The sequence below is a fragment of the Hemicordylus capensis genome, chromosome 16, assembly GCF_027244095.1.
Source record: "Hemicordylus capensis ecotype Gifberg chromosome 16, rHemCap1.1.pri, whole genome shotgun sequence".
NCBI lineage: Eukaryota > Metazoa > Chordata > Lepidosauria > Squamata > Cordylidae > Hemicordylus > Hemicordylus capensis.
The window spans coordinates 14497096-14510338 of NC_069672.1; the positions used below are offsets into that span (position 1 = coordinate 14497096).

Sequence of the window (13243 nt, forward strand, 5' to 3'; positions counted from 1 at the left end):
AGCATCCAGTTGACCCCACTGGGAAACGGGGTGCTGTGCTAGGTGGGCTGACGGTCTGTTTCTGCAAAAGCACTTATTTTATTCTTAGATGGGTCTGCCCACCGCTGTTTCCTATGAGAGTGAAATAGACTCTCCAGGTTCAGAGGCAGTATACCTGAACTCTAGAAGGTGGGACAAACAGGGAAAGGCTGGGTGGGAGTTAATCTGGTTGGTCATGGTGAGAAACAGATGGGCTTTCCTGGGATCCAACAGGGCTGCTGACGTACATTTATTAGGCCAGCATAGCGTAGTGGTTAGAGTGTTGGACTAGGACCCGGAAGACCCAAGTTTGAATCCCCATCCAACCGTGATATTAGCTGGGTGACTCTGGGCCAGTCACTCCTCTCTCAGCCTAACCTACCTACAGGGTTGTTGTGAGGATAAACATAACCATGTACACCACTCTGAGCTCCTCGGAGGAAGAACGGGATCTTAATGTAATTAATAGATAGAGGGAGGGAGGGAGTGTGTGTGTGTGTGTGTTTATCCCACGCTTTCTCTAAGGCGCTCCAGGAGACATTTGTGATTGTCCCTTAGTTAACTAAGCTGCATTTTGAACTGTGGGTTTCCATCTTGAGTGCCTTTACTTGTAGCATCAATATGTCCCAGGTCCATCTCCAGGAAGGGCTGGAAGGGACCTTGGAGAGCTGCTGCCAGTCAGTGTGGACAATACTAAGCTCGATGAACTGAGGGTCTGACTCAGTATATGGCAGCCTCTTATGTTCCTGTATACTAGGAAGTTGCATGTCCAAGATATTCCATAAGATATTCCCCTTAGGGGACTGGACTGTAGCTCAGTGGAAGAGCAGGCAAGCAAAAGGTCCCAGGTTCACTGCCTGGCAGGCAGGGCTGGAAGAGACTCCTGCCTATAACCTTGGATAATGCTGCTGCTGCCAGTCAGTGTGGACCATACTGAGCTAGATGGGCCAGTGGTCTGACTCCGTATAAGGCAGCTTCCTAGGTTCCTATGAAATTTTATGTACAGCACTTTACTGAGTAACAAGGAGACAACAGGTCTCTGCCCTAAGGGGTTTGCAATCTGAAATTCAACACAGGGGAAGCCACAAAGAGAGGGGAGAGGGATGGTAAAGAGGCCCACGCTCTTAAACCACCATAATTTTGGCTGCGTTTAAGACCTCCCGGGCATGGAGGAAACCCCCGGCACCAGGAAAGTGAATCCAGCCGCTTCACCCCAATTCATTTGTCACCGTGCTCTGCTCCGCTTTCCTTTGGGAACCAAAAAGTCTCGCCGGTGGCCTGGAGCCAGCCAGGAAATTGGGAAACTCCTTTTTGGGGGGCGGCGGGGAGTGGGGGCTGAAGTGTTAAGATTAAGAGCACATGTCATGCTTCAAGAAGAGAGCAGAGCAGACAGGGTTTTCGGTGGTTTTGGGAGCCTTTCAGAAATGCCTCCCTCTTTCTTTTATGATGATGATGATTATTTTATTTTATTTTTTAGATCTCTTAAAATGGTAGCACTCACTGCTGCCTGCTGGGTGATCAAAACCTCATGGGCATGTATACACCCCCCCACCCCCTCCTGAGTGTTTAGTCCGGGCCCATAAACCGTCGAGTTAAAACTTGTCTTTTCTCAGCTGCAATGCAAGTTTTTATATCTGCATTTCAGACTCCTCCTGGCACGCTGTGAAAAATTAAAAAGAGAGGCTCTAAGTAATTTTTTTTTTTTAAACACATTAACTTTTTTTAAAAGTGGTGGGGTTGGTGGGATAAGACGAATCTCTGGGCTTGAGTTTTCTGCAACTTTTATTTAAAAGATGAGATTGGCTGAAAAAGCCCCAGATGTCGCGTTTTATTTCTTAAATCCTCTAGCATCTGGCACCATATGTGTTTTGGAAATCTGAATCCCTTCACAGGCTGGCAAGTGGAAACCACTCTCTTGTTAATGTGCTTCTGTGGCTCGTTTGAGGCCTCGGAGAGCCAGAACGGTGGCTTCGAGAGCCTCACGGCCTCCGTGTCTCCGGGAGCAGTGGTCTCTCTGGGGGCTGCTTCTGTGAGCGAATTGTCAGCGGTTACAGGCTAAGCCTGTTGCTGCAGGGAGTGCTGGCATAGAGGGTGCTTGCTGCCGAGACACCGCCTCCCCTAGAAATGGGAAGTCCATAATACTAAGCATTTGTATCTGATCAACAATCGTAATAAGGATATCCTTCCTATCTATCTATCTATCTATCTATCTATCTATCTATCTATCTATCTATCTATCTATGCCTTTGTATAGTCCTTTGGAGTATTCAGAGCACTTCAGATGTATTATCTTGTCGCAATCCTTACAAAACCCTGTAAATCAGGGCTTCTCAAACTAGGGAGAATTCAGATGCCCTTGGATTACAACTCCCATCATCCAGAGGCCGTTGTGGCAGGGGGTGATGAGGTTTGTACTCAGTGGGGAACCCTAGTTTGAGAAGTCCAGTTATAAATGAAGTCAGTGTTATTCTGCCCCAAGAGGTAGAATATATATTAAGGGCTAGTACTGTCTGTAGACTTATTTGGAAGAGTGTCCCCCACATTTCAACAGAGGTGCCTTTTTGGAAATACTTCTGCAGGCTTAGATTCTGGCCTGAATCCCTCCTGGAGACTTTCCCTGCCCTGTCGCTGAGCCTCATTTCTCCTTTACGCCCTAGGCCACCACCTCTACTAACTGGATTCTGGAGTCCCAGAACATCAACGAGTTGAAGTCAGAGATCTATTCGCTAAAAGGATTGCTTCTAAACCGGTAAGCAATCGGCCGTTAATCCGAAGAAATTCTCCGCTCCCTCCATAACTCAACCTGCATTCGCTTCTCAAAACTCATCTGAGGCCCCCTGCAAGACACATTCTCCCACCACCCCCATCACCCCAACCATCTTCCTCTGCTGCTCATAGATGTAGCTGGTACCTCCGTTTCCTCCTGACACGGCATGTTTGGTGATATTTCCTGCCGTTGTCTCTGCGCCGCCAATCAACAGCTTAAGGCAGTTCCCAAGACACGGAACAGCCGTGTCCGTGTATAAAATTATTACTTCAGGGTAGTAATAACCAGGCAAACTACGCAGAGTGCTGAACCTCCGGGACGGAGGGTAGCTGAGCAGCAGAGTACATTCTGGCAGAAGCTCCCAGTTAAAAGGATTTCAAGGTAGGTGGTGATGGGAAAGACCCCTGCCCGAGACCCTGGAGAGATGCTGCCAGTCAGAGCAGCCAGTGTTGTGCTGGATGGGCCAGTGTTCTGACTCGGTAGGTAGCAGCCCCTTCTACTGAATGCTCTGTCTGCATCAAACGTTTGGTTTTTGCAAAACTTTGGTGCCCTGACACGGCCAGCGGTCTCCTGGTTGGCAGAACAAGGGCAGCCATTCTTTGCCTGTGTGTGTTTGTGCACAAGGGGACATTTTAACACTAGGAAGAAATTCATTGTTGTCGTGTGTCCTTTAGAAACCTGAACTGCAGCGGTGGAGATAAGTGCTTTTAGAAAATATATTTGTTAAAATAAATAAACAGAACCAGACACCGCCGCCTCTCTTGCGGGAGGCCGTGACAGTGGAGCCAAGAAAAGTCTCCAAATTGAATTTCTTGATAGCATTTACGATACTGGTGAATAATGCTGGGCATTCGCTCGTTTGCATGCAGAGGAGATGGGACTGTGGGAAGCGTGTTTCTCCCGAGGCTGAGGAGCGAGACGGGGGCACTAAGCATGCTTGCTTCGGTTGCATTCAGCCAAGTGTCTTCCACTGAGAATCTTTGGCTCAGATTTGGGGCACTCAAGGCAAGCGGGGGATAGAACCCCCCCAAAATATTTTGCTGCCGCCTGTTTCGTGGTGGCAGCAGCCCTTTTCTCGACCCCAGTTCTCCCCTCATTGGCTGGTGGCTGACGTTTTTGGTCCACCTTCAGAATAACACTTCATCATGTTCCCCTGCGGCCGTCTTGCCCCTGTCAGTGGCTGGAATGCCTCTTCCCCCAGCTTCACTGCCTACAGCTGGAATGCCTCTCCCCCAGCTTCCCTACTTACGACCAGAATGCTTCTCCCTCAACTTCACTGCCTATGAATGGGGGTGGCCATTTTAGTCCCGCCCCTGAAAATCCTCACAGGGGCATTGTCTAAGCAACAGCTCTCATGAAAGTCGCCGAATCCCTGCAGGGTGGTTTTCAAACTATTCCATGAGAATTTGCCCAGAGGGCCTCAGTAAGAGTGTTTCCATGGGGTGATGACGAGATCCAGTCCGCCCTTCTGGCCCTTGGGAGAGCTAGCATTCCCTCGAACAGGGGCAGGTAGAAGCCAGACTGTGGTCTGCTGGGGAGACAGTGGCCGGTTTCCAAGAGATGACCTTTGTCCCTGCCGCAGTTCTCACAAAGGATCTGGGCTCTTTGGACTTCTGTTTGATCCACCCAGGCAAGAATACGTTAAGCAGGAGTTTGTCTTTGGAACTGCTGAACACAAGCTAATCCTGTTTGTTTATTTTATTCTTCTTTGTAGACTGCTTTGAAAAGCGGTATATAAATAATAGTAGTGGTTTCCTCGGTTTAAAACACATCTGTGGATCACAGGGATTCTAGTTTTAAAAACAGGGGTAAGGCACACCAGACTGTAGTTGCTCAGAGCAGAGAATAGAGTCTTGGTGCGAGAGGAGAACCGTATTCCTTCGCAGTGGCCTCTAACCCCACCCCAGTACTATCACAATGGTAGCATCCCTGCCAATCCATCCTCAGCTGATGGTCGCAGAAAGTTTATTCAGCCATGGGGCAGGGCAGAGCGGGCCCCCGGTGGCCCCGGGCATGGAATCCAAAGGGCTTGGGCAGCCTCTCAAAACAACCTGTTTAGTTCCTGTCTCTTAGGACCTTCACTTTGTACAAGGCTTTGTACAGTATTCCTGGGAGGAGAGATGGTCTTGCGGTTTCAAGCATAGATTATCCACTTGGGTAAGCAGGGTCCACTCTGGTTTGCATTTGAATGGGAGACCGCATGTGAGCACGGTAAGATATTCCCCTGAGGGGCTGCAACCATAGCTCGGGGAAGAGCACTTGCCTGCAGAAGGTCCTCAGTTCAGTCCTCGGCAGCATCTCCAAGACAGAGCTGAAAGAGACTCCGGCCTGCAACCCTAGAGAAGCCACTGCCAGTCAGTGTAGACGGTACTGAGTTAGATGGCGCTTCCTCTGTTCCTAATGCTGCTCTTCCTTTTCTTCCTCGCAGGAGGCAGTTCCCTCCCTCTCCGTCGGCCCCCAAAATCCCTTCGTGGCAGATCCCGGTCAAGGCCTCCTCCCCCTCCAACCCCGTCGCCACCAACCACAACACCAGCAGCGACATCTCGCCAGTCAGCAACGAGTCCAACTCCTCCTCGCCGGTCAAAGAGAACCACAGCCCAGAAGGGTCCAAGGTCAGCTGCCACCTGCTGGGCAGCGAGGAAGGGGGAGAGGCGGTGATTGACGTCAAGGGGCAGGTGAGGATGGAGGTGCAAGGGGAGGAGGAGAAGAGAGAGGAGCAAGAGAACGGGGAGGAGGAGGAGGAGGAGGAGGAAGAGGATGAAGAGGACGACGTCAGCCACGTAGATGAAGAGGAGTGCCTGGACGTCCAGACAGAGGACCGGCGAGGGGGAGACGGGCAAATCAACGAGCAGGTGGAGAAGCTCCGGAGGCCTGAGGGAGCTAGCAACGAGAATGAAATTGACTAGGGTAACGGGGGTGATGGCGTCTGTCCCCCACCCCCTCGGTCATGCCCCATTCCTCGGGTTCCTCCCCGCCCAATGGCCCCCTCTGGCCTACCCCTGTGATTCACCACGAGTAGTGTTGTGAGCTTCTAGTAAGCCAGTTGGCCCTCAGGCCGACCTGGGTCCGAGCAGCCCTCCCCACGGTGATTCTCCGCCCCACCTTGGCCACTCCTCCTGCACATCGCAAGTCTAAACGGTGCGCGGCTGCCTCTGCCCCACAGCCAGAGAAGTGGGCCTCCCTGCTAATCGTGCACACTCAAGATCAGACTGGGACCTTCCGCTCCTTCTCCAACTGTTTCTAACCCCTCTGAACCTTCCCTTCACCAAAATTTCTATCAAGACAATCTTCCTTCACCAAAAGTTGGGTTTTTCTCTTCTGGACGGTTCCCCGATCACCAGGGTGCTGCCTCCCGCCTCTCTCTGGGGGCGTTTCTCCCCAGCTCCATTGACTCTCATTCTTAAATAAGATCCTTGCCCACCACAGAACCCAGTCTTTAAGAAAAGCAAATGTCCTTGTGGGGTTTCAAGACCCTCCATTTCTACTCGGAACATCCATCTCTGGACAAAGGCATTGTCTTGTGGGAAGCGTCCTCCTCCTCCTCCTGCTTCTTCATGTCTTGGGAACAGAAAATGTGTGTGTAGCATTTTGGCTTTTAATTTGCTCATTGACGACATGATCAGCTGGATGGAGAGAGGCATTTTGATCAGTTGGGTGGAGCTGGGCAGAAGGGGGCCTTGGGATGTTGGCCCGGGAGCCTTGGGATGTTGGCCAGGCCTCCTCCCATGCCTCCCTTCTACTGAGGCTTAGTGCTCCTGCTTTTCCGACTTCCCCTTTTCCTTTCCTTTCTTTCTCCCCTTGTCTCCGAGCTGCCCAAAATGTCTGTAGCAAGGACCCTTGCTAACCAGATAGCAACTTGGGAGGGATGTGCTCAGGGGAGGCAGCCTCGGTTTGGGATGAACGAGACTGCCAGTTGCTACACCCTCCAGTATACCCTATGGTTGAAATGATTTTCCCACCGGGAAAGGAAGCCAGATTCTACCCCTATTCCTTCTCTCTCGTACCCTGTCTCCAGTCTGGATGTCCCGCACGGCTGCTGGATTTGGTGGCTCAATTCTTGGCTGCCGATGGCAGACTTTGAGGGTTGGTCCAACATGCAAAACACCCCAGTCTTTCCACGGGGGTTCACACAACCCAAGCTGCTCTCCTTAGAACCAAGATGTCAGTGTCGAGACCCACTTCTCACCCCCATCTCTCCCCCACCACGGCCCCCCACTTTTGCCTTATCGGGTGGAGAAAATGGCAACAAACCACTGGGTTTGGAAACTCCTCATTGCGCGGCTCTGCGTCCTTGGCCGTGCTAGTCTCCGATTTCCGTTCACTTCATTTAAAAAAACAAAGAACAGAGCCTTGATTCCTGTTAACATCTTGAGTCTCACTCTTTCCTCGTCCTCGCCAGGAGGAAAAGCAGAAACATGCTCGTCAGTGTGATCATGTATAGAATTCAGATATAACATATGATTGTATATAATTGTAATAAATATGAGTTACCACTATTTAATGCCAGGCGATGGCTGCTGAGAGTGTATTTTCTTTCCCTGGTTCGTTTTTTCGTTCTTGTTTTCAGCGGGAGAAAGGGTGAGTAAGTGAGAGAGGCAGGATGGATTCCAGAAGTGAAGCCTCTTTCCGTATGAAAAAAATAAGCCCAGTTAATTGCTGTTAAATCTTTTAAACCTGTTTAGAATTAAACAAAATTGTGTGTTCGAACAACTCCGGGGTAGGCTGAGATCATAGCAGCTGAGTGACCACATTATTATTTCCCCTCAAAACTTATTTTTGGCTGTGTTCACACAAACATTACTTTTAAGTGTTCAGCCCTTTATTTCCTCTTCTTTCTAGATTTGTGAGGAGTCACGGTAGCATGCACTTTTAAAAAGAGAATCGGTCCTCCAATTCGTGAGCTGTTCATTTGTGAGAACATGTCGTGATCTTGTGATTCTCTGTAAAGTTTCATAAATTCTTCTTACAGTTATTGGAGCTCGTGGCCGGAACCGCACACGTTGTGGCAGCAAGTTCTACAAGCCAATTCTGTGATGCATGATAACCAAGCCATCCATCACGCAACTTGTATGGGACTTAGATGGCTTTAGGAATAATTTAGGAAACTTCATGGTGGGTAGGACTATAAGTAGCTATAATCACTAAGTGTAACCTTCAGCTTCAGGAGCAGTATACATATCAGATAATGAGGACACACTCGGGGCTGCTGTCTTCATGCCTGGCTTGTGGGTCTTCCTTTTTTCTGTGTAGAAAAACACATAAAAGCTTTTAATTGAAACAGGGACAAATAAAAATCATCATCATGTCCCCCTTTGAAATATATTTGGACTTGACAGACCTGTGCTCTCATCCAGCTGGGCTCCCCTTAAAATTCTTATTTCCAGAATAACCTCTACCTGTCACTGGATCCCTGAAGAATTACTGCAAGATGCAGGACTTCTTTAGAAGAACCAGTGAGTTCCTAAGGAATGTCTGTTCTGTGAGACTTTACCAAGTCAGGGAGGTCCATTCTGTAGATGGAAGAGAATACAATGCATCGCCCAATGCAGTATCATCCTCTGGAACTCACTGCCACAAAATATGATGAACACTAGTTTACATGACTTTTTAAAAGGATTTCACCAATTCACAGAGGCTCAGTCTGTTTGTCTGTCTCCAAGAGTATGTTCAGGCCACAATTCTCTGGCAACAGATAAAACAAAATGCAGTACAGCTTCCTCAGAACTTTCCCTTTATTTCCTTTATTTTTGCTTTAAAAAACCCAAAAAGTCCTTATTGACTTACTGTGAAGATATTTGGGCTAACTCCTCCTGAGATCTCAGAAGCTGGAGGGGCTGGCTGATTAAAACAGACAGTAATTGAGATCGAGCAACTCCAAGAAAGAAATTACGCAAAATACTTTAAAATGCAGAATAAATTTTGTGCACGTGTTGCAGAACACAGTGCTGCATAATTTTAATTGTTTTAAGTGCGAATGTTCACCCACTGCTGCATCTTTGAAGAGGCTGCACGACCTAGCTGGGCTGCTTGTTTCTTTCAGGGAAGCCCCAGAGAGGTTCAGCATGTGGCAACATAACTTCGGTTGCATCTGCCCTTGGCAGAATTATTTGGCTTCCTTAGAAAAATGAGCGATTCCTGGATGTGTGTGTGTGTGTGTGTTTCCCCACCAGTGTGCGTCTGGTTCACGGTGACATTTTCATGCTTACGGGGCGAGGGAAGGGACCTTTCCATTACTGTATTTAGACCTGTTATTGAATGCAGTGATTTCTCATTCCTTAAATGGACGAATATCTTCCCCCAGGAGTCTCTCTCCCCCCCCCCCTTTAACGTTCACGAAGAACATTACATTTAGCTAAAACAGGGCAAATTTTGAAGAGTGTTTGAAAGTGTTCCTTGGAAGATTTTGCTTCCCCCCTCTGTGTCTCCCGCTAGCCAAAAACCCTCGTCAAATGGAAACAATCGGACCAAGTGCAGAGAGGGTATAAATGATGAAAATGTCCTGTCAAAGTCCGCTTCATATACATAGAAGGATTTGAAAACAGAAAGCTGCCCAGGCAACGGCAGTCACTGGGGGAAATGTGGAAAATTATGTTGTGGAAGTATGCACCGGCAAAAGGTTGACTTACGAGGTTTATAGTGCGGCGTTTGGATCATGTTGTACCTATTGTTTCCACTGGGTAGTTGCTTGGTTTATAAAGACCCGTTTAGATGGCGATTTAGGGGGCTGCATTCAGATTCTGTGGGTCAAACTCCCTTGGTGCTTATTCACACACTTCCTTGAAGGCAAAATTGTGGGAAATAGTGCTCTTTGAGAAGGGACCGATTTAGGGTCACCGGAATCAGTGCTGTCCAGTTATGTGTCAGAGTCAGCGACTTATTTATTTACTGCATGTATATCTGGCTCTTTCGCCAAGGAGCCCAGAGCAGTGTATATGTCCTCACAACAACCCTGCGGGGTAGTTGAGGTTGAGAGAGAAGTGACTGGTTCTTTGTGTGGCAGAGAGAATATAGGTTTCTCCTGCTGCTGTAGCAAAGGCTGCAATTGTACACAGGGGTTCAGAAAGCCCAGCAGCCCGCGTTAAGTGGGGAACGGTCATAGCTCAGGGGCCAGGCAGAAGCTTTGTGTGCAGAAAACCCCAAATTCAATCCCTGCCGCTCCCAGCTTAAAAGGATCAGGAAGTAGCTGATGGGAAAGACCCCTGCCCAAGACCTTGGAGAGCTGCTGCCAGTCAGAGTAGACAGTACTGACCTAGATGGACCAAGGGTCTGACTCGGTGTAGGCAAGCCTCCTACACGTACATTAATGAACACCCATGTTCAAGAATATGATCTTGCCCATGGCAATGCTGCAGCCCCGTTCTCCAGTCATGATAAAGATGTTCTTGTAAATAAACTGCAATGTTAGTCCATCAGATTAATCAATTAAAAAACCACTGGATTAATTAATCAGATTAATCCATTTGGTGGGAGATGGTTGGTGTGATAATTTATTGGACAAACTTTTTAGTGGCAATGCATTTTATTTTTTTAAGGAAACCTTGAAGCCGTTTTATTTACACCTCTCTTTTGACCCGGGGACTGACTGGGGGGTCTGCCAGTTGCTGGCCCAGTTTCCTTCTGCCTTTGTTGACAGATGCGAGTACATCCACGGGACATACTCGCAGGCTTGCGATTTAGGCTTCCTTGTCACTATGCTGTGCCCATCCAAGCAGCAGGTGGGGTTCTCACCATGCACTTGTGCATACAGGGCCTAGTCCAGCTTGGCTTTACTGTTCTTGGCCCACCCAGAGGTATCTCGCTGACCTCGGTTGGAAACGACATGCTAGGCTAGGGTTCTGTTGTTCTGTTTCCAGCCGAGGTTAGCGAGATACCTCAGCACAAGCATTCTTAAGCTTGGGACCCCAGCTGTTGGACTACAACTCCCATCACCCCCTTTGGCCATTCTGGCTGTCCCCCCCCCTTGCTAACTGGGCAAAGAAGCACCTTCTTAATATGGTGATTGCCTTTAGCAGGGGGAGAGCAACTGGCCCTATCCACCCCCAGCACAGTACCCCTACTGTTGCTGCGGGTAGTTGGGGGAGAAAATGGCGGTGGTGCTGCCATGCAGGTGGGCCGGGGAGAACAGAGGGAAAACCGAGAGGGAGGGGGGAGAACTTAGAGGCACAGATGCTCTGCTCCCGGCCCAGCTAATTTATTTATTATTTCTCCGTGTAAACCGCTTTGGAAACTTTTGTTGGGAAACGGTATATAAATATTTATTTTTGTTTTTGTATGTTTGTTGTAAACTGCCCAGAGAGCTGAGTTTGGGGTGCTGTGCAGACATACTAAATAAAATAAAATAAACGTCATCTGCCCTTTGCCCATTGTGGCTGCGGATGATGGGAGTTGTAGTCTCGCAGCGTCTGAGGGACCCAAGCCTGAGCATTCCTCCGCTAGCAGGAAGTTAGGGGGGCCAGGCCGGAGGCATGGCTGGGAACTCATGTGCAAGCATGGATTCTTCCCCCAGGAACCTGGAATTGGCCCCTTTAAATTGGGGGGGGGGCGCAAGAGGACTGTGGACAGCTGACCCTCGTTAGTTCGTTGGTTGTGAGGAGATGGGCCTGCCTCCTCCTGGTCCCAGGCAGGCAAAGGCTCTCTTGAAGGCTGCAGAAGAATCATGTGGAGGGCAGAGGCTAGCTGCCCTGCCCCATACACACGCTCTGCTACTTAGACCCATGGAGTCTCCCTCCGCCTTGTCTGCCGCCCGGCTTGGGGAGGCAACATCCGCCCCCTGTGAAGAGACCCATTTTGCAGTGCCTTCGGTGCCTCTTCGTTCTTCCCCAGGAAGAGACCCTGCGGGGGGGGGGGCTTGCCTAGGTTTGCCTACTGAAGCAATGTTGTATTTGCAAGCGGGGAGGGAAGAAGCCGCAGGTACATGCAGCCTCCTTGGTGGCGGAGAACGTCGTGGGAGAATTCCCGGGGAGCCAGGAGGACGCCAAGGGCACGGATATGGCCCCCTCAGGTGAGTTTTGTGGCCTTCCCGTTTTCGTGTCCATGGGCATTTAGCCCACAAGTGTTGGAACTGAAGGGGAATATTTCTTACCCTGTTGTGGCACCACTCAAGGGCTATGGTTATATCCCAGCCATCCCTGATCCCTCGGTAGCTGTTCCCACCCACCCCGCTCTGTTTTATGACGACAGCAACCCTATAAGGTAGAACAGGCAGAGAGAGAGAGAGAGTGGATGCTGCAAGGTCAGTGAGTTCCACAGTTTGTGGCTTGCACCCAAATCTTCCTGGCCTGGCCTTTACAAGATGGGAAGGAACTGAGCTGATGAAACACCTGTTGCATTTCTGCCTGTCACACAGCTGCCTAGAAGGCATTGCATCCCCTGGCCGCAAAAACGTGCCGGATTGCTTAGACCGACCACCGTAGGGGGTGCTAACCCCTGCAGACTGAGCAAAGAGGCACCTTTTAACGTGGTGGTTCTCTTCTCTTTAACAGGGGGAGAGCAACTGGCCCTACCCAACCCCAGCACCGCATCCCTCCAGGGGCTGTTTCAGGTGTCAACCTTATATTTATTTTTAGAGTGTGAGTCCTTTGGGGGACAGGGGACCATCTCATCTATGTATTGTTCGTTTTTCTCTGTAAACCGCTTTGAGAACTTTGGCTGAAGTGCGGTATATAAAAACCCGTCTTCGTGGTAGCGGTGCCAAAACCTGGACATGAACCCAGAGAGGAAATAATGAGTGCCGCGGGCACCATTTGGAGGTGGAACTGGACAAACGGAGGCAAGGTACATAGGAAGCTGCCATATACTGAGTCAGACCCTTGGTCTATCTAGCTCAGTATTGTCTACCCAGGCTGGCAGCAGCTTCTCCCAGGTTGCAGGCAGGAATCTCTCTCAGCAGTTTTCCTCTGCAGTGGGAATCCTCATCACATATGGCTGGCCTTACTTCTCCTGTCGGAGGGGGAAAACAAGCCTCAGACACACATTCACACACACACACACACACACACTCTCTCTCTCTCTCTCTCCTAAGGGAGCAAACATTAACCTAATAAAGGCACCCGCCTGGGCTGCAGGGGGAAACCAGCCCTTTGGAGAAGAGGGGGAAAAATTCCCTTTCCTTTCATTAGAAAAAAATAATATGTTTCATCCAAATAAGGTAAAAATATTTGAAATGGGACAGAAGTGAGCACCAAGCGGCCCTTTCTAGAAAAGGAGAAGATTATCCATCTCTCAGCAACACTTTTATTTTATTTTTTTTATTTTTTGTGTGACTTTTTTTGGTAGCTTGACTTTCGGGACAAGGAAGCTACACACATACACTTTGCAGGGCTGTGGTCATGTTCGAGATAATGCCTCCTTGTCCGCCCCCCACGTTCTCTTCACCTCCATTTCTTTAAGGCAGGGTTTCTTCACCTTGGGCCCCCCCGATGTTGTTGGACTACAACTCCCAGAATCCCCAGACATGGC

At 49.4% G+C, this 13243-nt stretch overlaps 1 protein-coding gene across 2 annotated transcripts in view; it reads left to right on the top strand.

Moving 5' to 3' along the window:
• PEX14 (peroxisomal biogenesis factor 14) overlaps positions 1 to 7281 on the top strand; it is a 99156-nt gene extending 91875 nt beyond the window's left edge. For both annotated transcript variants that reach the window (XM_053280764.1, XM_053280763.1), the window contains exons 8-9: positions 2676 to 2767; positions 5214 to 7281. In XM_053280764.1, coding sequence (XP_053136739.1) covers positions 2676 to 2767; positions 5214 to 5691 — 570 coding nt within the window. In that variant the 3' untranslated portion in view covers positions 5692 to 7281. The remainder of the gene's footprint in view (positions 1 to 2675; positions 2768 to 5213) is intronic.
• The last annotated feature ends 5962 nt before the right edge of the window (positions 7282 to 13243 follow it).